General features: G+C 54.8%; 1 protein-coding gene across 6 annotated transcripts; it reads right to left on the reverse strand.

Annotated features, from left to right (window-relative positions):
• Positions 1-755: 755 nt before the first annotated feature.
• Gaa (glucosidase alpha, acid) lies at positions 756-22,794 on the reverse strand. 6 transcript variants are annotated; one of them, XM_023699198.1, is made up of 20 exons: positions 22,707-22,786; positions 18,752-19,334; positions 17,641-17,786; positions 16,918-17,083; positions 16,746-16,842; positions 16,385-16,504; positions 16,185-16,303; positions 15,972-16,103; positions 14,690-14,800; positions 13,908-14,021; positions 13,745-13,829; positions 13,084-13,201; positions 12,550-12,683; positions 10,868-11,019; positions 10,516-10,664; positions 5,629-5,770; positions 5,117-5,266; positions 4,619-4,783; positions 4,430-4,508; positions 757-3,859 (listed from the first exon to the last, which is right to left on the reverse strand). In XM_023699198.1, the coding sequence occupies exons 2-20, from the start codon at positions 19,286-19,288 to the stop codon at positions 3,696-3,698; spliced, it is 2,880 nt and encodes a 959-aa protein (XP_023554966.1). In that variant the 5' UTR covers positions 19,289-19,334; positions 22,707-22,786; the 3' UTR covers positions 757-3,695. The 6 variants fall into 6 exon arrangements, with proteins under 6 accessions (XP_023554969.1, XP_023554966.1, XP_023554967.1 ...); XM_023699199.1 differs by having other exon boundaries at positions 22,690-22,782; XM_023699200.1 differs by having other exon boundaries at positions 18,752-19,337; positions 22,707-22,761.
• Between the last annotated feature and the right edge of the window lie 153 nt (positions 22,795-22,947).

Here is a 22,947-nt window from a genome sequence, read left to right on the forward strand (position 1 = left end):
AACATCTTTTGTCTTAAAAGCAACATGTATGCCACAGGATCAGTACCACTCGCCTAAATGGGTTCTCCAAAGAGTGATCATGAAGTACAGTAGGGTTTATGATTGGAACAGTGTGACACAGTCAACTATGGTGTATTCAAAGAGGCTGAGGCAGGGCTGGAGAGAGAAGTGGGCAGTCTTATGAGCAAGGACCCAGGTTTGATCCCCTCTGGTACTGCATGCTGAGCTGGCCGGGAACCCTGGGTGTGCCATGCCAGGCGTAGTGGCACACGCCTATAATCCCAGCACTGGGGAGTCTGAGACAGGAGGACCACTGAGTCCTAGCAAGACCCCATACCAAATAAGATTAAAAGACTACAACAGAAAAGCAGGCTGAGGCAGAGCAGGGTACAGTGCTGCATGCATGTAATCCCAGCCCTTTGGGAGGCCAAGTCAGGAGGATCATTGCAAGTTTGAGACGAGCCTGGACAACAAAGTGAGTTTAAGGCCAGCCTGAAATACATAGTGACTCAAAAATGCTGAGGCAGGGGCCAGGGATTTGATCCCCGGGCCTGCCATGCCAGCCCTACCCCTGGAGCGATTGAGACTGGGCATGGTGGTGTGCCTGTAATCCTAGCACTTAGGGGGCTGTAAACAGAAGGATCTCTAGAAGTTCTTTTTTTTTTTTTTTTTTTTTTTGCGGAACTGGAGGATTGAACTCAGGCCCTTGCACTTTCCAGGGAAGCACTTATTCTACTGAGCCATCCCTGCCCCCTGAGCCATCCTCAGCCCCTTATAAGCTCGATTTAGTAGTGAGACCCTGAATACCCTGTAGACCCCTAAAATACAGAAAAGAAAAAAAAAAAAAAAGTGCCAAGGCTCTGCATTCAACCCCTACTACAAAAAATAAGAAAAAAGTACTTTTTGTGGTAAGTTGCAGGTACCCGAGCAGTCCTTGGGAAAACCCTTTCTTCACAACCTGGCTTTATTATATCAGGGTTAATGTGAGCATTTCCATTTTGATCAATACCCTGGGTCAGGCACATTGTCCATCGATTACCTCAGTAATGACAAGAACTGTCTGCTTTAGTTTTATCCAAAGGGCCTAAGCATGTGCCCAGCGTATGCCAGGAAAAGCAGACTTATTCCCAGACTCCATCCTGTCCTTCCCACACAGACCTCACGTGGTGTTCCACTAGGTTCCCCACAGTAGCGGGGCCTGGGGAGTAGCTGTAGGTGGCAGTGCCACAGAGGCTGGTCTGGCTTGCTTGCTTCAGCTGTTTCACCACGTGTTCGGCCTGTGGGTAGCCCAGCGCTTCAGATCACCTCCTCTTAGCCAGCCTTCCCTCTGTGGCCCCTACCCAACGTGGTCCCAGCTGTGTGGTCTTTTGTAGGGGTTGGGGAACCACTCCTAGTTCCCTCTGTAAGCCTCCAACAAATAGGAATAAGGCCTGCAGGTCCCAAAGTGGCCACTAGAGGGTATCTCTGGAGGTGACCTCACAGATTGATGCATATCAAGGTCTGCAGAGCAGCTGAGAACCTCCGGGGTGGGAGTGGGAGGCTGTGTAAGCAGCATCCTTACTCCTGGGTGCACAGGGGCTCGGGACGCGTTCAGAACACAGACCCCTGCACAAATGTCCCTCACACTTTCTATCCCAGCTTCCTCACCAAAGGAAGAAGGGGATCTTTATATTAATTTGTACCAACATCAGCGGGAGGGAAGACAAATCCTGCTCCCAGAAGCTTTATAATCTGCAGGACCCATGCAGACTTGAGAATGTTGCAGGGCCCCTGTGAGAGTCACCCAGGGTCTCAGGTGGTAGCAAAGCATTATCCCAACTGCAAGCCCTTCTGAGTTCTGTGAGACCACAGGGCCTGTGCCTGGGAAGCCAGCTCCCACTACATGCATTACTGGCTTGCAAACATTCACCAGGTCTGAGCACTGGACCTTGCTTTGGAGGCCTCTGGGAGCCCCTCTGGAGGAACCAAGTTGAGACCCCTGCATCAGGTCCAGTGGTCCCAGACACCAGGACATCTCCACTTAAGTGCAGCAGGACCTGTGCCACATGTGGTCACAAATGGTAGCAAAGGCACTGGCTGCCACCAGGCTGCAGGCTAAGTATGCATCGTGGTTTGCTATTGTGTGGCTCCTTCGAGAACGGAGCCCACATCTCCTCATCCTGTCCCCTCCTGCACAGGACACTGGCCCAATGGGGATGAGAATTCCCAGTAACCCCGCAAGGCAGGGGCAGTGGCCAGTCACCCTTTGGGACTCTGTGATGGCACAAGAGTTGAAGACACAGATGGCCAGTTCAGCCTGAAGGCCACTACACTGTCAGCCCTTCCTGACAGTTTCATCCTAGGAGCCTGGCAGTGTCAGGGACAGGCACCCTCAACCTGCTGCCACATGTGCTGGCAAGGTTTGGGGGTCTGCCACCCAGGGAGGGGCCACCCTCCTTCCATCCTGTTTTCTCCCCAGGTACCTTTATCCTTCCAAGCACTGGAAATTGAACTGAGGGCCTTTGCATGGAATTCTGTCCCCAGCCTTTTTACATCTTTCTGAGATAGGATCTCACTAAGTCACCCAGGCTGGGCTGGGATTTGTAGTCCTACAGCTTTAGCCTTCCAGGTGCTGGGATCACAGCTGCGTGTCACCACTCCTGGCTCCACTGCTGCCTAACACGACACATAGCCAGGGTGTGGGGATAAAGTGCTATCTGGCTATTACTGCTGTCCCTTTTCTGTATGACCACTGGGATGTAACACTGCTGAGAAGGTCCACACAGGCAGAGTGACAGATGGGGTACAGGACCCAGCCACCTGGAAGAGGCCTCTGCGGTCAATGATGACCGGAACAACGGCACAGCCACCTGCCTGGTGTGCGCTCCCATATCATGTACTCATGATGCTGTTTGGATTCGCCTCAGAGGCAATCACAGGCCCGTCTCTCTGGCCCCATCAGTCCTGGTGACAAGACACGGTTTCTGACAGGACTCGCTGGTTGCGAACCCAACATAGTGGGTTCTTTCTTTTCTTCAGACTTGCCGGGTGGACCTGAGCCAGAACTCATCCTTTCCTTACCTAGGGACAGCTCTGCAGCAGAGGCCGTGGGCCCCACTTGTGGAGTCAGCCCTGCTGGGCATTTTCGTTACCCTAGGAGGAGGAGTGACATGGGACATCAGGCAATCAGGGAACTTTGGGTGACAGGGTGAGAGGCAAAACGGACCCGACAGGTGCCATGCAGACACGAGATGACATGGAGACAGGAAGGGTGATATGGGGACATGAGGTGCCATGGAGACAGAAAGGGTGCTGTCCTGTCAGGCAGGTGGCGACATACCAGGGATGTTGAGGCCCTCGGGCACTCTTCAGGCCCTGGAGCCCAGAAGGACTGGCAGGTGCTCATTCTCAGTGTCCCTTTAATTAATTGTAACTGCAGGCAGAAGCTTCTTGAGTCTCTGGACTCCACAGTGTCACAGCTTTGTTCCTTCATTGTGTTCACAACTGCTGCGGCCAGATGGCTTGACCTTGTGCAGGTACAGTCTGTGTCCTGAATATCCCACCTTCTCTAGCATCGGGGACAGATGGCAGTGGTGACAGCTGACACTACTGCACATGGGGACAGGGCAGAGGAGGCCAGGCTCACCTTATGATGTCCTAACACAGTGGCCGAGGAGGCACTGACACTGGTGTGTGAGTGTGCGTGTTGTGGTCTCTCAGATGGGCCTGACAGTCATCCTGTACTTGGTGCCTCTGGCCCCCAGCCGCCGGGAGCTGCAGCTCTGCCGGTGCCTCCCTGGAAAGATGGGCACTGCTGCCCCTAGGACCAGCTGATGCAGAAATACTTTCCCATAGACAGTGTGACGGGGATGGCCAAGGTCTGGATGAGAAAGAAAGAAAGAAACCTGAGCATGGAGAGCTGCTCCCCCGGACGGTGAGACGTGCAGGCCGCAAGCTAGCCATGTGTGGCTGCTGACTGCTGCTCCTGTGCCCACATTAGTGCTCCACGGCTCAGCAGCCCAGGTGCCCTATGAGCAGCTCACGGCCCCATGGTCAGTCCGCCACCGCCCGGCTGTGGACACAGAGCAAAATGCTGAGGTCCAGGCATCCTCTGCCTCCCAGATGTGGGCTTTGTGGCACTGGGTCACCAGTATCCCGAGCACCTCCCTGTGCCCACCCTGGGGACCAGAACCCGTGTTCTGTTTTGCCCTCTTGCCTTGGTGTTGGGGTTGTAGGTGAAGTTGGAGACAGGGACATTGTTGGAGAGGACCTGGTGGGGGGTCGTGGCCACCCCCAGGACAGTCACTTTGTTCAGCTGGAGGTCGGCCCCCTCCCCGGTCAGGCGCTCCACCTGGCTCACAATGGTGTTCTGGCCGGCACAGAGACAGAAAGAGAATACAGCAGTGATAGCAGACAGGGGAGCAGAGAGCACCCCAGAACAGGGACTCGCCACAGTATTCTGGGGGCCCCCTCTGTGTGGACATGAAGAGACAGGGAACCTGACACTGCCAACCCCAGGATACCTGACACTGGGGACAGAGGCCATCTGGGACCCAGATCTGCCACCTCTCACTAGAGCAGGGTAGGCCCCCCCTTCCATGACTCCCTCCCCACTGGCCTGGGCAGGCCCAGGACTTACATTCCTGGCTAGGAAGATGATGTGCGTGTAGACCCCGCGTTCTAGCACCCCAAGGCTGTCTCCATCATCCCAGAACAGCTCCCCAAAGGCCTCTCCACTGGTACTCAAGGCCACAGCAAGGGCCATGGGCTGCTTGCGGGACTCTGTGGTTGTGAGTCCGGGAGCCTAGGAAGAGGGTGAGCATGCGTCACAGCCTTAGCTCTGGTGAGGGCCTCCAGGATGGGCTACAAGGGCACAGGTATATAGGACAGTCTGTGGTAGCCCTGTGGCCATGGCCACAACATCTGAGTCTGTCCCAACTTCATGTATCATCCATCCTTCCAGGAATTGGGCCCCTGACACGTAGACTTCCTGAGGGACAATGGGGTAGGCTTTACCCTCCCCTCACCAGCTCCATCTTCTCCCTGGAAGGGCACCGTCCCCCCCAGGAGAACTCCTCGAGTCCCCCAGGCCCCACTGTGCTGTCCACACCTCCACCACACTATCCAGCCCAGGTACCTGCATAGGCACAATGTACCCAGCCCGCAGGTGGACGTTGATGGTGTCCAGAGGCGCTGGAAGCGTCACCCACTGCCCCTCACTGTGGATGGTGGGGCTGAGAGATGCTGGGGGCGGAAGCGGGAGGCTGCCCAAGGCCTCTACTGGTACCTGGAGGGAGATGTCATGTCAGAGGAGGCCTAGGTAGTAGCAAAGCCCCCATCCTGTCCCCGGGAAATGTGTGGAGGCTCAAGAGAGACAGACTGGGTGTGACCACAGGATATTTGGTGAGATGGAGCCCAAGAGCCCTGGACCTAGGGTCCAGCAAGTCAGAGGACATCCAGCCTACAGGGCCCTGGAGAGTTACCTGTACTGACTCAGTCTCCTCTTGTGGAAAACATGGTTACTGCAAGGAACTAAGGGGTTGATGTGGGGGTGGGGGGACTGGAGGTAGCCAGGACTTAGAGCAGGTCAGGCACGCAGGTCTGCTTTGGACCATCTGCCTTTCAGGTTTTAGGGTCTCCACCACTCACCAGCTGCAGGTCATACCACGTGCCCGAAGGAAAGTATCCAGTGACTTCAGTCTTCCCGGGCTCAAGCACAGGCGTGATGAGTAGAGCCTCCCCCCACAAGAGCTGGCGGTCCACAGTCCAGGTGCTGGGGTCCTCAGGAAACCTTCAATGAGGGGCAACGGGGCATGTGGGCCAGAGCTGAGACAGAGATGGCCTCTCTGTAGCCAGGTGCCGGCCAGCAAGGCAGGGCAGAAAGTGAAGCTAGAATTCCCATCTCTGCGGAGCCCAGGAAGCAGGACTCAGGTTACATGTAACAGGGTGGGTTCCTATGGACCAGGTCCACACAAGAGCCTGAAATAACCCTCCCCCGCAGCCTATACTTGGGTGGGCCAATATCCAAGATAGGAAGCAGGCTTCTCTGTGCCCCACCATCTCAGAAGGGCTTCCCCTTATCTGCACTATGTTCATTTCCTTCTGATCAGTGAAGTAATGATGCATTTGTCTATTTGAAAAAGCACAAAAGCCTACCAACCAAGAACTCCCCACAGTCCCACAACCAAAGGCAACTCTTATTCACACTCGGCATATTTCCCATTCATCTTTTGATTACTTTATCTAGCCAAGATCATGCTGATGCAACTCTGCACACATCCTGTCTGCTGCTCCTGAAGTCCAGCTGGCGCCCAGTGCCAGGCAGGGACACTGCTCTGGGGACACTGACGTCCAGATGATATCTTGAGGCCAGATTTGTATTTGCAAAATTAAGGCATCAATGTCAGAGAGTCAGAAACACTCCTGCTAAGCACCGATGTGCCACCTCATAGCCCTGTACATATGAAAACCAAACATTCCACTGCACTCTCATTTTCACAGAGACATTATAATTTCTCAAGCCAAGAAACAGTGTCTTTCTGTTTGAAAACACATCTCTCAGAATGATGTTAGCGACAATGGTGGAATCAGGGGCACTCACAATCTCCTCCGTAAAAGCAACAAGAACACAGGCAAAAATGATCAGCACCAACATCTGGGGCACTCTGGGAATGGCCAAAGGCTTAGTGCAGCCCAGCAAGGGTTTCTGCAAGAATGTGGCCAAGAAGAGCAGCCTGGCTAGCTGTAGAAGGTACCTGGCACGGGCAGGTCAGGCGATCCCTGCCCAGGGCTCAGCCACCCACGACGCTAGCCCCGTAAAGCTCCTGTGGACAGGAGAACACCAGCCCCACGGCATAACTCAGGAGAGTCACTACATAGTGCCCAAGCCAGAGCAACGTGAAAGCCAGGGATGGGGCAGGTGGAGAACCCAGTGATTAGAGCTGACACCATTAAACTGTCCACTTTGAAACCAACATAAGTGTGGTCCATCCACAGGGGAAAATGAGCAGGCAAAGGAAACTGGAAGCCATTCCTGAGGGGTTAGGTGTCGCTCTTGCTAGCCAAAGACTATGTGAACCTTTTCTTTCCCTGGTACTGGGAATTGAACTCAAGGAGTACTGTACCACTGAACTACCTCCCCTGTCCTATATATTTTATTTGATTGATTAATATATTTTTATAGTGCTGGGAACTGAACCCAGAGCCTTTGCATTGAGCTACATTGCCAGCCATTTTTACTTTGAAATTGGGTGTTGCTAAGTAACTAAGTTGTCCAGGCTGGATTCAAACTGCTGGGACTTTTGGCATGTACATGGCCTATATTTTGAGTCAAGGTATAGCTCGGTGGCCAAGGCTGGTCTTACACGTGGATCCTTCTGCCTCAGTTTCCTGAGTATCCAGGATTTCAGGCAAGTAGCAACCATACTGAGGTAAGTCAGTCAGCTATGTTAAGGATAATCCAAAGAAGTACAGGGAAGTAAAAGAGCATGACTCAGCAAATAAGTGCTATCTATAAGGATACAAACTTCAAAAATTTTGAGAAGAGGGCCGAGAAGATAGCTCAGTAGAATAAGCATTTGCCTGGCAGGTGCAAGGTCTTGAGTTCAATCTCTGGTAGGGCTGGCCACATAGCTCAGCAGATTAAAGTGCCTGCAAGCAGGCACAGGGGCCAGGGGTTCAATCCTCAGGCCTGCTGTGCCAGCCCCGCACCCCAGGGGGCACACTGAGACAGAGATTGAGACTGGGTATGGTGCCATACGCCTGTAATCCCAGCTCTTGGGAGGCTGTAAACAGGGGGTTCACTACAATCTGATCTAGTTGTGAGACCCTGAACACCCTGTAGACCCTTCCCTAAAGTACAAAAAAAATTAAGGGGCCAGGGAGATGACTCAGTGGAATAAGCACTTCCCTGGCCCTGAGTTCAATCCCCGATTCCGAAAAAAAAAAAAAAAATTTGAGAAAGGTACAACTGAAAAATGTCCCTGAGGGGCTCAAGTACAACTTAGAGCAAACAGAAGAATCAGTGACCTAAAAGAGAGGTCTATTGAGACTACCTGTTTGAGGAATAAAAAAGAAAGAAAAAAAAAAACAAAAAAACAGAGCTTCAGATATCAAGGATGCCTATATACGTGTGATGAGAATCCCAGATGCAGAGACACAGGGAGAGAGAGATTTTGAGAAACAACAGAGAACCAAAAGCGTGCTTTTGTCTGTTGTTGTGGTGCTGGGGATGAAATCTGCAGCTTAATGCACACTAGCCAAGTACTCTGCCACAGAGCCACACCCCAGCCCTGACGGGAAAATATTAAGGTACACTTGAAGCAGCTCAGAAAATTCCAAGCAGCGTAACCACAAAGACATCGACACCTAGGCACACTGTAGCCCGATCTACAAAGGCAAAAGAGTGGAAGCTCTGAAAAGAAGCAGTGAGGGGGGCTGGTGAGATGGCTCAGTGGTCTAAAGCACCTACTTAGAACAAGCTTAGCAAAGCACAGGGACCGCGGTTCAATCCCCCAGCACCACATGCCAGCCAGCCCCGCCCCCTGGTGGGCTGAGCTGGCCACACACACACACACACACACACACACACACACACAAATAAAAATTTAAAAAAAAAAAAAAGAAGCAGTGAGAAGTTCCTCTTCAGAAACTTCGAGGCCAAAGCCAGCCGAGAATTGCGTTCCGAGGGCAAGCCACTGCCAGCCCAGCATTCTTGCTGAGCAGAGCTATCCTCTGAGACTGGAGACTGAGGAAGCTGTCAGAGCAGCAGGAACAGGCAGCAGCCGTCACCAGCAGTCCACCTGCAATAACCTGGGGGTCCTACGGTGTCAGGCGGTGATCCAAACCCAGAGGAAGAAGTGGGCAGCGGGAGCACAGCTAAGGCCAGACACCAATACACAAGCTGGTACCGATGTGCCCTCTGGATCCCGTTCTGGGGCTCCTGTTCGATCTAAAATGCAGCTGCCCTACCTGCGTGGCGCGTGGTATAAAAAGACGTGATCCATGTGACGCTGATCGCATGAGGGCAGGGGAAGGAATGAACTATGTAAGAAAGCTTTCTGGTTCTTGTTTGCAGTGCTGGTCATCAAGCCCAGTGGTGCTCCAGCACCGAGCTACACCTCTGCTTTTTTCATTTTCCACTTTTGAGATACGATGTTGCTAAATTGAACAGGGAATTTGTCTGTAATCATCCTCCTTGAGCTTTCCTCCCAGCTGGGATTGCAGCGATCTGCCATTAAGTCTAGTTAAGCAAACTTTTTTTTAAAAAAATACTATTGAAATTAGGGTGCTAACAGTTACAACTAGACTGCTACAAATTAGAGTTAAGCGGGAGCCTGCCTGTTAGCTCAGTTGTTTAAGTGCCTGCTTATGTAAATGAGTTAGGCTCAGGATACCTCGGTTCGATCCCCAGCTCCTCATACCTTACCAGACCCGCCCTTAAGGCAGCCTGAGCCAGTCAAAGAAAGAAAGAAAGAAAGGAAGAAAGGAAGGAAGGCTGGGGAGATAGCTCAGTGGAATAATACCTTCCCTGGCAAGTGCAAGGGCCTGAGTTCAATACCTGGTTTCACAAAAAAAAAAAAAAAAAGAAAGAAAAAGAAAGGAATCCCTCTCAAATTAGAGTTAAGGGCTTAAAATTTACAAAATGCTCTTCTTGGTGAAGAAAGTGTGTACTGCCATACATGTCCCCTGCCTATTGTTTTGGATGTGTTTGCATGCATGTCTATGCACCGTGTATTGCTGGGGATTGAACCTAGGGCCTCGAACACGACAATCAAGTGCTCTACCCCTGGGACACACCCCAACACCACCACCTGGCAGCAGTGCTGGCCGTACCCGCCTGGTATGCATCTGTTCTCTATTAGGAAGTAACTACTTTCCATTTTATTAATGGCATCTAGTCTGTTTGCCATTACATTCTACGTTATGAATAGTTTGAATTTTTTCCTAACCAGAGACTTGCATTTTTCCATTCTGCTCAGTGGAACAGTTCTTTTTCTTTTTAAATTAAACCTCCTTTCTCTTACTCCAGTGCTCAGAAAGCTGTCCACTCCAGGGCATGGGCAAATGGGTCATTTATAATCTGCAGTGTTTTCTACAGCTTAATTTTGACATCTAACTATTTAATTCCTCTAGAACTTAGTTTGAGAAGGCACATGACATCTGCAGACAGTGAATAAACCTTCATAGCTGGGGTGCTGTCCTTCACCTGCGGACCGTACCCAGGCCTGTGTGGGGCCGCTGCCCAGCTTCTCTTGCCAGACTCCCTAGCTCCACAGGATCCATCAAGACTGCCCATCCCTGCCTTGTCACCGAGGAGCCGGGCTGGTACTCATGGGTCTCCATCCCGCTGTCTACACCCTGAATGCCCCAGCCCTGAGCTTCGATCTGGTGAGGTAGGGGACACTGGCCTTATGTAGCCGCAATCCTCTTGAGTCCCAGCAACACAGCACAGTCAGTATCAGGGTGATGCACCCTGGTCAGCTCCCAAACCCCTGTGTGCCCATGAGGCACCACTTCCCCACACAGCTCACTCACTCCAGGAAGAGGGGCCGGGCGATGGTCTGGCCCTTGACATGGGCACCGTGGAACAGCGTGTAGAGGTAAGGCAGCAGCGCATAGCGCAGGGCGAAGGCCTTCCTCATGGCCTGCTGCGCGGGCTCGCTGAATCTGTATGGCTCTTGGGGCTGTGCAGCAGAGGGACAAAGGGGGCACCTGAGGTCCTGGTCTTGTACTGCAGGTACTGGGGCTGCTCCTTGGTCACCCAGTGTGGGGAGGACAATGGGAGGGGGCTTCTATGGTAGGGACAGGATTTGCCAGGGCAGGTCTCAGGTGCGGGGCTCCCTTCTGCCCCAGGTTCTTCCCATTTGTCCCCCACCGCCAGCCCTACCTGGCTGTGCAGGTCATTGTGGTTCCGCATGAAGGGGTAGAAGGCACCCAGCTGGGTCCAGCGCACACACAGCTCCTCCGAGGTATTGCCCAGGAAGCCGCAGATATCTGCCCCGACCAGGGGCACCCCCAGCAGGTTAAACTGTATGATTTCTGTGGGGACAGAGGTGACTGCCTGAGGCTACTGCAGCAGAGCTAGTTCAGGCTAAAAAGCAGGACAGAGTGGGTGTGCAGCTGCTGGAGGTGCAGCTCTCCCTGAAGGGTCAGGAGAGCGCCAGCCCATGTCTTCTGCTTGGCCAGCTACAATGGCTGCTTCCTGCCAGTGGGGCAGGCAGAGCAAACCAGACCCCATCTGTGAACTGTGTCCCCAGAAAGATCAAGTGCTGACCCCAGTCCACAGGAGCACGGCATTCTTCGCAAACAGTCTTTGCAGAGGTCAGGGGGAAGAGGAGGTCCCTCAGATGGGCGCTGATCCAACAACTGACATCCTTAAAACAGCAAATGGCCATGTGAAGACAGACACACAGGGCCATGGCAGGTAACGACAGAGGCTGAGCTTGGAGCCACGGGTCAGAGGCCGCCCCCAGAAGCAAGGCAGGACCTCAGGGCTTGCAGAGGTGTAGGTGTGACGTGCCTACCCCTTAGCTGGGATTCATGGTTCCACCTATTTAAGCCCCAGCTTGTCCTTCATTATTGCAGCCACGGGAATCTAGAAGGGAGAGTGAGTCATCCCGGCTACAAAGGTATGGACAGGTTTGAGGTCTTCTTGCCCAGGGTGTACTCTCCGTTACTGCCACTGGTCTCAATCTCTGCAGGGTCCCGCTAGGAACAAGGACCTGGGACTGGGAGTCAGACGTGGGACAGGGCCCAGCCTGGGGCTCTGGGGAGCTTCTGGGCTGCAACTGATCCCCAGGTCTTTGTGCCCTTTGCTCAGCAGCACTCAGTGCGAGTGGGAGCTAAAATCAAAGACCTAGAAAGGTGTCCTTGCCTGCCACACCTGCTCCAGTGCAAGGAGTTAACTGGCGGGGGCAGAGCAGCCAGCAGCTTCTAGGAGGAGCCTCACTTCTCCTGAGAGTTCATTGAGCCGGAGCCCCCATGGTCCTCGGGTCTGCAAAGACCACCCACATGGGAGTGAGGTCCCTATTGTTTAGAACATTTTTAGAGGGCACCGGCTCTGGGCATGGCTCTTCTAAGCTTCCATGGTGGCCTGGGGATCCCTCATCCCCTAACTTGTTTTCTAGGAATCCAGGCCATTTCTGGGCTCAATATGAGTCAACCACATTACCTCTGGGAATAGAAATCAAATTCCTCTTCACAGGACGGAGCTGGGCCTGAGATGGCCAGGGCAGGGGGCATTTGGTGGGCTGAAATAAGACCCACCTTCCTGTAGCTCAGATGTGGTCACCAGAAGGGCAACTAGGAAAGGAAGGGTCTGGTGGCATTTTAGGCAGTGGTCAGGGTGAACTAGAGACACAGCCACCAAAAGAGAGGTGTTGAAGGTGAGCCATCCACCAAGGCAGGCTGTGTATTTGCTCAGGTATGTAGGATTGGTGGTTCTCACAGTCCACAGGACTTGGCTGTGGGTCCCCCAGCAACACTGCAGCATTTGAGCCTTGCTGAGCCCAGAACCCAACCTGGGCAGAGCCCCCCATGGAGGCATTTCCTCCCGCCAGGGGCCCTCACCTGCCACAGAGTAGGAAAGCTGCTCCCAGCTGCTCCACACATCCCCTGTCCAATGGCCGGCGTATCGGCCGTGGCCAGCAAACGTTGAGCGGGAGATCACAAAGGGGCGTGTTCCCCGAGCCTTCACCAGGGCCCTTGGGTAGGAGAGGGAACATAGCCAAATACAGTGGGACTCACCTGGGAGCCTCTCACTACCTGCTAGAGCAGAGTACTTAGTGGTAGCGGTACAGCAGAGCTGAGAGAATGAACTGAAAGAGTCTGATGGGGGGGCAGTCAGCCCTGCCCCAGCCACCCCGGCCCAGCCTCAGAGCAGTCACAGGGTTCTTGTTGGCACAGACCTCCCAATCTAGCCACACTTGGAGTGAACCAGTAAGAAGACATGGAGAGCTCTGGCTCCAGGCTGGGCTGTGGGGCAGGAGCACTCAGGCCCCGAGTGGCCCTGGGTGGCTGGGGGTCTTCCATTCTCGCCCGCACCCTGGGAACCCAGCCCCTCCATCAGCCCTGAGCCTGGGCCAGGCTCCCACCAGGCCTCACCTGTTGGAGGCAATGGCTTCAGTCAGGCCGTACAGGTTGTGCAGGTTGTAGTGTGTGGACAGGAACTGGTGGCTGGAGGCACAGATGGTGGCTGCCTGCAGGGTCCCACCAACCACTCCTGGGAGAGAGGGGGAATGGTTTCCATGGACTTCCTCTTGGGGTGAGGTGCACGGCACCCTCCTGTCCCCCTTGTTCTGGGAGCTGCTGTGCAGGTCACTACGTATTTCGCTGTGGCTCCTACAGGTGCACTCTAAAGCCTTGCCATCTCTCCTGTTGGGCATGGAGCTTGCTCCTGTGCACAGTGGTGGTCCAGAGGGCCCAGACACGTCCCTCAGCTGTCTTCACTGTTCACAGAGACAGGATGAGGTGGGTACTGAACACTAGGCTTTTCAGACCTCCAACTTGCATGTCTCACGTTGTGTCCCCACCCTGAGCCTCAAAGCTCTCCCCTAAAGCACTGGCTGCACGTGACCACACTTGTGTCACAGGTCACGTCACTCCCCATGGACCACATTCCTGCCTGGGGTTCCCATCCCTCCCATTCAGGTAGCTGCACTGCTTCTTAGAAATGGGAGCTTCAAGTCGCAACCAAGAGAAGGGGACCTCCAGATGTGAGCCACTAACCCCAGGTGGTGCCTGAGGCTGGTAGGTTGGGGCTCACCAGGCACATAGGGAGGGTTTTCCAGCTCGTTGTCTGGGCAGCCATGCTCAGAGCCCCTCACGAAGTTGGACGGTTCATTCATGTCCTGCAAGAGAAGCCCAGGGTGCATAGGCTAGGGCTGTGCCTACAGGCTGGGGGAAGGGTGAGGCAGGGGCATACTTACAATCCACATGCCATCGAAGGGCACCTGGGCATGGAACTCGGACACCATATCCTGCCACCAGTCAAGGGTCTTGGGATTGGTGAAGTCAGGGAAGGCAGTGGGTCCGGGCCACACCTGGACAATGAGAGGCCAGAGGGGGAGATGTGGCCCCACTCAGAGTCTACACTGGGGCCCAGGGCAGTCTCAGCCACCAGCAGGACAGAAGCCTCATTAGTCAACAATCAAATTGGCAAGCCAGAGCCTCAGCGTCCATGAGCAGGTCTGTCCCCTGATACAGGGGCCTGAGCAGCCTCACCCGGGACAGCCCTGGGCTGCCCTGCCACATCCAGCCACGGCGCGGATGGACCAAGGACCTGGAGTGTGGGGGTCGGCAGAGTGGAGACAAGCTCACCAGCCTGCTGCTGTTGAAGACCCACACAGGAAGAGTGTGAGTCTCCCACATCTGCAGAGTGGGGTGTGCTGCCTGACTCCTCCCTCAGCTGGGGTCCCTGTTTCTCTTAGCTTGGACTCTGCTCAGCTCCCTACGGGAGGTTGGGGGAGCTCTCAGGAGGTTCCCCCAAAGCCTCAGCATGCAGAGATCATGCCTGGACAGGGCCCAGATGCCTATGAAGCTTGAGGCTCCCTGAAAGAATTCTAGGGTGCTGCTCATCACAACCTCTGCTGCCAGCAGCTGGGCCTTATCCCACCCCTCTGTGCCACTGACATCACATCTCTGAAATCCCATGGCCTCCTAAACAGCCACTCTGTTCCCACGGGTCAGCTCCTCCAGGTCCCCACCCTACCTTTCCAATCAGTGGCTGCCCAGTCTCATTGGTGATGAAAACTCCCCTCCGCAGACCCTCGTCATAGGGTCTGTAAGTACCAGCAGGGCCCGAGCTGCTGATGGCAGGATCCTGGGGGTGACAGAAACTGGTCAGGATGAGAGGGATGTGGCCCAAATCCCGGCAGCAGTCTCTGAGAAAACAAGAAAGATGGGACCACACACATCTGCAGCACGCCCGCGGGTGCGCACACAGCAGCGGCCTGCAGGGTGGTGACTGGGCTGAGTATGCCTGGATGTGAGGTTTGCCTTTCCTCTGAGCTTTACGGGGTTTCTACAGGGGCTTCTTTAATAATGTTTTTCGGTTTTGTTTTATTGTTTTTCAAAAGTGAAAATCTTTTTTTCTTCTAATGTATTGGTTGTTGCAGGGTCTCACTATGCAGCTCAGACTCGTGGTGATCCTCACTACGCAGCCTGGACTTGTGGTGATCCTCCTGCTTTCAGCCTCCCCAGCACTGGGATTACAGGGCTAGGCCACTAGGCCTGGACTCTGTGGCTGGCTCAGCCCACCCTGGGGGCAGGGCTGGGGTAGCACGTGTGCCAGGGATTGAACCACAGTTCCTATGCTTGCCTAAACTTGCCTAAACAGGTGCTTTAGTCTGCTGAGCTATCTCGCCAGCCCCTGAAAGTCCTCTTTTGTCCTCTCTGCTGAGTGGCCACTGGGTAAGGTCCACTCAGTCTAAACCTCTCAGCAAATAAATTTGCCCTTCTTCTGAAGGGGGTCTTCCATAACTGTGGATGTTTGGGCTTTTCCACCCCTAATTCTTGCCTCCTCTGAGTAGATCCAGGCATAAGATCTAGGCTAGACCAGCCCTGATCCACGGCCCTCCTGCTGGGAGAACAGGCCCAGGGCAGGTTGGCCTTTGCGCTATGATATTCAGTCCTACCCTTGGCCACCTTCTTTCCAGCTGTCCCAAGGGATGAGCAGGCAGGAGACACACGTGCTGTCCCATCCACTCCCTCAGCCCTTCCCACTAGGTGTGGCACCAGCTTACTGTACCCCCTGCCTTTGGTTTTAAGGCAGCTTAAGGAACCCCAAACCAGAGAATCCAGAGTATGAACCAAGCGTCTCCAGAGACATTTGAAGTGGATATCCTTGGACAGCAGAGACTAAGGCCATAACCTCCTGGATTTTCCCTCAGTATCAGGCATGAGCAAGAGCCACGGCACAGGCATCCTCAGACCCATACAGTGCCCTGGTAAGAAGGAAGGGAATGGGAGGCAGGGCAGGGCAGCGCACTCACCACGATCATCACGTACCGCCGGCCACCCTGGTGGAGCTCCTTCACGGCAGCTGGGAAGTCTGCAAAGCCATCCCTGTTGAAAGTGAAGTCCCTCCGTGCATCCATGTAGTCCAGGTCATTCCACTGCACATCCTGTGGTGCAGCACAAGGCCCACTGCTGGCATCTGGAGCTCTGCTGCCATGCTCCCGACTATCCTGTCCACCCTCACTTACCAGGGGGAAGTGGGCCCTGGTCATGTTCTCCACCACCTGGCGGAGGATGGCAGTGGAGGAGTAGCCCCAGCGGCAGAGGTGGAAGCCCAGGCTCCAGTACGGTGGCATGAAGGGGTGCCCTGTAGGCCACAGCACTGTGAGTGGGGGCAGGAGGGCCAAGGAGGAGCAGGGGCAGGGTGGGCAGAGGGAGCAGGCCCTACCCACGACATCCAGGTACTGCTGCACCACGCTTTTGGGCTCTGGCCCCAGGAACACATATACATCCAGGATCCCACCTGTTGACCTCCAACTGAGGGCTGGGCTGGGCTGCAGGACCACATCTGAGAAAAACAGTCTGGGCTTAATGATGAATACCCCAGCTGTTGGCCTTTGCTCCCTGCAGATGGCCAGACTCCAATGGGGAGAGCGTGGCTCTCCACAGGGACCCTGGGAGTAGCCTGGCAGGGTGGGAGCTAAGGGACAGTTGTGCTGAACTTGTGTCAACAACACCTCAGCAGGACCTCTAGCTCTGGAGCAGGCCAACACCACTGGGGGTGCTGAAGGCCCAGCCTGGGGACTCACCCATGGCATTGCTGTTCAACAGGAAGACCCCATGGGCCGAGCCGCCCTCCTCCAAGGCCAGATAGAATGGGTGTGATCCATAGAGGTTGGCGCTGGGCTAGGATAGGCAGAGGCAGCACCTTAGCCCTAGGCCCCCAGACCCCATATTCCCTACCCAGTTACCCCTCCTTACCGAGGGGGCCAAGTCCCGGTTCCAGAGGGTGACCCTAGTCCATTCAGTCCTGAGCATCAGGGGACTGAGGTGCTCAGCAAGGCCAGTGATGTACTGAGAGGGGAGGGAGGTAGACAGCTGCAGAAACTGGTCAGCGAAGAACAGGGGCGCCACGGTGGTGTTCAGCCTAAGGGGAGACCAAGCTCTCTTGTACCCACGCTCAAGACAGATGCTCCATTGGGCAGAATGAGGAGGCCCAGAGCAGTCTGGCCAACTCTGGATGGGCCAACCACAGGACAGGCATCTACTTGAGGCCCAGTGGCCCTCAGCAACCAGAAACCAGTGGGAAGAGCCAAAAAGGGCCTGTTTGGTGGCTGTGCCCATGCTACCCAAGATGGGCAGCTGACAGCAGTGATATAAACACACAGGTTGTATTAGGGGACACGGGCCCTAGATGGTCCTATGGAGGACCCTCTGGGGAGAGGGCCTCTGAGCTCCATTGGGGCACAATGCCAAGATGTGGAGATTGGGTGGGCTTCTGTGGGCCACAGTGTCAGTGGGCATGGGCTCAGGGTATTCAGGAATAGCCAGGCAGCAGGGTCAGGGTCCCTGCTGAGGGACCACTGCTGGAGGACAACACTGTTCACCTACAGGTGTGTTCATCTTTGCAAGAGGCTCCCACCCTGGAGGCTGCCCAGACCCTGCCCACCCAGAGTGCAGCGCGAGCCCAGGAGCAGAACTCACAGCACCCGGCCGTTGAGCTTCCTGCGCACAACCACCCCGAAGGGGTCCTCGGAGAACTCCACACTGTACAGTGGGGACAGTGTGCGCCTGTGCACTCGCGGGGTCTCCAAGGGCACCTCATAGCGCTTGTTAGCAGGATCTTTAATCTAGAAGAGATAGTGGGGTTCAGGGCCCATGGAGGGCTGTGTCCTTCCTCCCCCTCCGACCCTTTACTCTCCGCAGGAATTGTGGCTCCAGGAGGAGTTCAGGTCCCGGCAAGGCTATGCACTGTGCCTGTGCACCGGCACTTGGTTCAACCTCGCTGACCTTGTCTCTTCATCTACACAGCCTGAAGAAAATCACAGGTTAAGGCTGCCCTAATAGCTCAGCGGACCAAAGCACCTGCTTAGGCAGAGCACAGCGGCCGGGGTTTGATCCCTGGCTTGCCGTGTTGGACCTGCACCCGGGGTGCACTGAGACGGTGAAGATAGAAACTGGGCAAGGTGGTGCATGCCTATAATCCCAGCACTTGGGAGGCTAAAAACAGGAGGACAACTATGAGCCTGATCTGTGCAATGAGACCCTATACTAAATACATTAAAAAGAAAAAAAGAAAATCATGGGTTACCAGGTCAAATACAGAACACCCAGTAAACCTGAACTTTAGATGAACTGCTAATGTTTTTTAAATCTAAGAGTAATTTGAATACTACATGGGCCACCCTCATACTAAACATAAAGTCATTTTCTGCAGGGAAGGGGTGCTGCAGACATTGTGCACTGAGTGGGGGAGCTGCAGGAACAGAGCAGATAAAGTCCCTGCCCTTGGTGGCTGGCGCTTCAGTGCTGGGACCATCCCTGTGTCAACTTATACCTATCAGAGGCTGAGACTTCACCCCCTGGAGGATGTGTGAGCCCACCTGTGCCCTGCACTCTGCCATCTAGAGCACCTGTCACTGTTCCCAAGGGGCCACTCTGCTCACACCCCAGCTCTCAGTACACATTAGGGCCACAGGCACACCTACAGCGGAGTCCACATGACCTATCTGTCCTCTCTGTCCTACTAGCACGCCTGTCTGTCTCTGTGTGCCTGACCTCTGCTAGGTCCCACCCTGGCCCCTGTCCCAGCCACCGTGAAGTGGAGGCGGTTCTCTGTCTCCATGAACACGTCCAGCCGTAAAGTCAGGATGTCCTTGGGGAAGAAAGTGGGGGTAGCGCGGGTCAATGTGGCTGTGTAGCCCATTTCTGACGAGCTGAGGTTCTGCAGGCGGTAGCTCGGGTAGCTGGGGGGAAAGAAACACCAGGGCTGCCCCATCAGGGGACCCCCTGGGCCCCGGCCTGCTGGGACATAGCAGCAGCCACGGGCCTCACACTGTGCCTGGGTGACAGCTTTGTCCGGAGCACAGTCAAAGCGGCTGTTGGGAGGGATGTCGCACTGTGCTGGTGCTGCTCTGGGCTGGCCCGGGTGCTCCTGGGGCTCTGGCCTGCCAGCTGCTGGCTGGTGAACTCGGGCAGTCTCTTCCAGTTCTTGGGGGAAGTCTCGCAGTTCTTGGGGGACCACTGGAAAGTCACATAGCAGGATGTGCCCCATGAGGATGACTGTGGTCAAAGAGATGAGGGTGCACACTGCTGCCAGCAGCCGGGAACAGGGTGGCCACAGCATAGCCATGGTGAATGTCTGCTCATCTGGGGCCGTGTGGGCAGCTCCTGGAGGCCTGCTGAGAGGACCAAGTAAGCAGGGTCAGCCAAAGGCCTGAGGCGGACTGCGCAGAAGTGCCTGGACCGGTGGCCAGCAGCACCCTGGGGACAGAGAAGCCAGCCAGGGGCCCTCCCCCTAAGGCACTGGCAAGGAATGCTATAGGGCAAGGATGGAGAAGCAGACAAAGGGCGCTGCAGAAGGGGCGCTACCAACGGGAGCTACAGAGTGTACACTGCAGACAGTGCAGTGCAAACATAAGGTGTTACAGGACACACAATGCAGAGATGGGATGCTGCAGAGACGGGGTGCTACAGCATTGTGCAGCCTGACGGGGGGCGGTGGGGGGGGGGAGCGGAGGCAAAGGGCAGAGATGTGTCCCAAAAAGGGGACTGTGGAGCACCACCAACTAAGAAGTCTTCTAAAAATTAGAAGACATATTTAGAATGCACAGCAGAGGTAGTGCTGTATCTCAGTGGCAGAGTGACTACAAGGTTCTGGGTTCAACCTCCAGCACCATTTAAAATAATCAGAATAGGGCCAGCCAAATAGCTCAGTGGATTAAAGAGCCTGTAAGTAGGCGCAGGGGCCTGGGGTTCCATCCCTGGGCCTGCCGTGATGGACCCGCCCACCAGGGCGCACTGAGCCGGCAATTGAGACTGGGCATGGTGGTGTGCACCTGTAATCCCAGCTCTTGGGAGGCTATGAACTGAGAGATCACTATGAGTCTGATCTAGTAGTGAGACCCTGAACATCCTGTAGACCCTTCCCTAAAAAATACAAAAATAAAAATAAACAAATAATCAGAATAAAAAGTACAGGAAGAGCAGGACACAGTGCACCTGCCTATCACCCCAGCACTTGGGAAGATGAGGTAGGGGATCACAAGTTAGAGGCCAGCCTGGGCTACGTAACGAGATCTTGTCTCCAAAAAGGAAAAGAAAAAAATACAAGATCCCAGTGTGACAGACGACAAGGGAGGTGAGCAAGCTCCAACAGCATGTGATATGAGCCCCGTTTCTCCAGGAAGGTGTGGCCCAAGCCATTAAATCTCAGCCGAAGATTGGAACAGTGCCCTTGGGGGGCTGCCAACTCTTTGGTTCCTTTCCTGCTTCGAGGCATAGGAATACACCTCAGTGAGAAATCTTGGGTATTGCTGAGGGCCACACTCTAGGAATGGACACAACACAAACAAGAGAGGTCTGACCCGTGATGGCTTTGCAGTGGGGAGCCCCGTGGCTCTCCCCATGGCACACACGGATAGACATGCTGAGGACATAAGGCTTAGAGTCTGGTGGTGAGATGACAAGACTGTTCTTTGGCTTATAACTGAATCCCCCAAGTACTATATGAGGAACACAGTCTCAGCCCAGCCCCTCCAACGAGCGGGAGGCACCAACATAGAATACACATGCCAGGATTTTCTTTTCTTTTTTTTTTTGGCGGAACCGGGGATTGAACTCAGGCCCTTGCGCTAGCCAAGAAAGCAATTATTCCACTGAGCCATCTCCCCAGCCCCCCCCTTTTTTTTTCATGCCAGGATTTTCTATAGGCATCTTTTATCTTATTAAAAGAAAGTGGGGCTAGGACAGGGTGGCTGGGAGAACCACCACATCCACATCAATCTGACCCCACAGGAAAGAGAAGGAAGTGGGTCAAATCAAAATGTCCTAGCACTAAGGCCACAGTGCAGGTACAGTAGTCAAGGCACAGCTGGACATGGAATTGGGGTCTTCCAGGAACAGCCCAGGGGCAGAAGCAGGGATGGATTCAGAGGCGTGGTCAGTGCCCAGGTCCTTTGGCGAACATGGCTTTGTGCGACCTCCTGCCAGTAAAAACGCACACGTTGGGGAAAAGTCACACACCGGCAGGGGTGATACACAGGGCTGGCCATGTCAAAGGACAGCCCCAGAACATTCCAACCAGCAAGAGTGTTCAGAGGACACCATGGGTCATTTGTGAATTGGGGCTGGGAATAAAGTCTTTTCCCCACAACATCTGTGACATCCACTTGTGGGATGTTTTTCTTCCACCGACCAATTCTTCAGTTTTCCAGACATCAGATGGGTGTCCCACAATCCGATGCAACCGTGACACTGACTCCCCAGCATCAGCCTAGTCCTGGAGTAGAAGACTTTCGCCCCACAAGATCACACCACTTTAGCAGGCGGATGCGAGTCTCAGTGCATGGGCAGTACTTCTGTTGACTGGCTATCAACTTGGGGATTCCCGTGAGGCCCATTCAGGCTCCATAATTCACTAGAACAGCTCACGGAGCTCTGGAAGGCACGTTACTCACATTTACTGTTTTGTTTTCCTTTTAACAAAGACCATAACTCAGGAACAGTCAGATGGAAGAGATAGTATGTGGTTGAGTCTGGGCAGGCAGAGCTTCCTGACCATAACTTCCATGCTGTTCACTCATCCGCTTCTAGTTTTTTTTTTTTTTTTTTTTTTTTTTTTGTGGGGAGGGGAGGTATAAGGGGGGGGTCTATTATGTAGGCACTGATTAATGCTGCTGGTGATGGACGAGGTATCCAGCCCTTTCTAGGACTTAGGTGAATGGATGCGGCTCAAATTCTAACTAAGTCTTGGACTTCCTGCCCCCTGGAAGCTATCTGGGGGTCACCAGCTACCTCATTAGCACTCGAAGGACATCACTTCGGGGTTCCCAAGGCTTTGGGGGACTGTGTGCCAAGAAGCAAGCACGGAGACCACATATTCGCTGTTCTGTGCCGCAGTCCCAGGTTCCTTGGCCCTTGTGGACACTCGTGGGCCCTTGTGGTTAGGATTCAGACTCGAGGAAACAAGAGACTCTGGGCAGTTGCATCCTTCGGGAGCGCAGAACGAAGCACAGACGCGGCTCAGAGCACAGCCCCGCCTGAGCAGTGCGCTCCCCAGGGGGAAGGTGATCCTGGAAATAGGGAGACCCGTGGGACGCTTCTCAGTTCTGCCCTCAGCGCCCGGTCCAGAGAGAAATGGGGAAGGACTAAAAGGTCAAAACTTCGTTCTGGGAAGTGGTTGCACCCGCTCTCCTCCCCGGCGCTGGGCGCGTCCAAACGCCAGCTTTCTGACACCCGGGACTTAAAGCTTCCAGATGCCTCAGTTTCTCCCGTGAGGCACGACACAGAGCCTTCCTCGTTGAGCACTGCGGAACTGCGCACGAATCTGGTTTTTACGACCCGTGCCGTTGATCAAGTCACTGTCCCCGCTGCTCCGCGCAAGCTCCCAATTAGGAAATCGCTGAGAGCCGCCAGCCGCCAGCCCAGCCCGCCCGGGGGAGGCCCGGGCACTCCCGCCAGCTCCTGGGAGGCACCCGCCACTCACCTGCGGGCGCGCCAGCCAACAGCCGCTCACTTGTGCGCGCCGCTCACCTGCGCCAGCAGCTCACCTGCGCGAGCCGCGGCGCAGACCCCCGCAGGGTCCCGCGCAGTCACGTGGCTGGCCGGAGGGGCGGGTCCGCGGTGTCACGTGGCAGCATCCCAGCGCAGGCGCCCGAGGGGAGGCCCGCCCTGGATCGCACTGCGCCCACTAGTGGCGATGGGCGAGGAGTGGCCCGACGCGGACGTGGACCGAGGTCCTGGGGTGCGTGACCTTATGTGGCTGTCCCTTCCTTCGGGACACGGAGAAGG

This window comes from Octodon degus, unplaced genomic scaffold, assembly GCF_000260255.1.
Source record: "Octodon degus isolate 3935 unplaced genomic scaffold, OctDeg1.0 scaffold00112, whole genome shotgun sequence".
NCBI lineage: Eukaryota > Metazoa > Chordata > Mammalia > Rodentia > Octodontidae > Octodon > Octodon degus.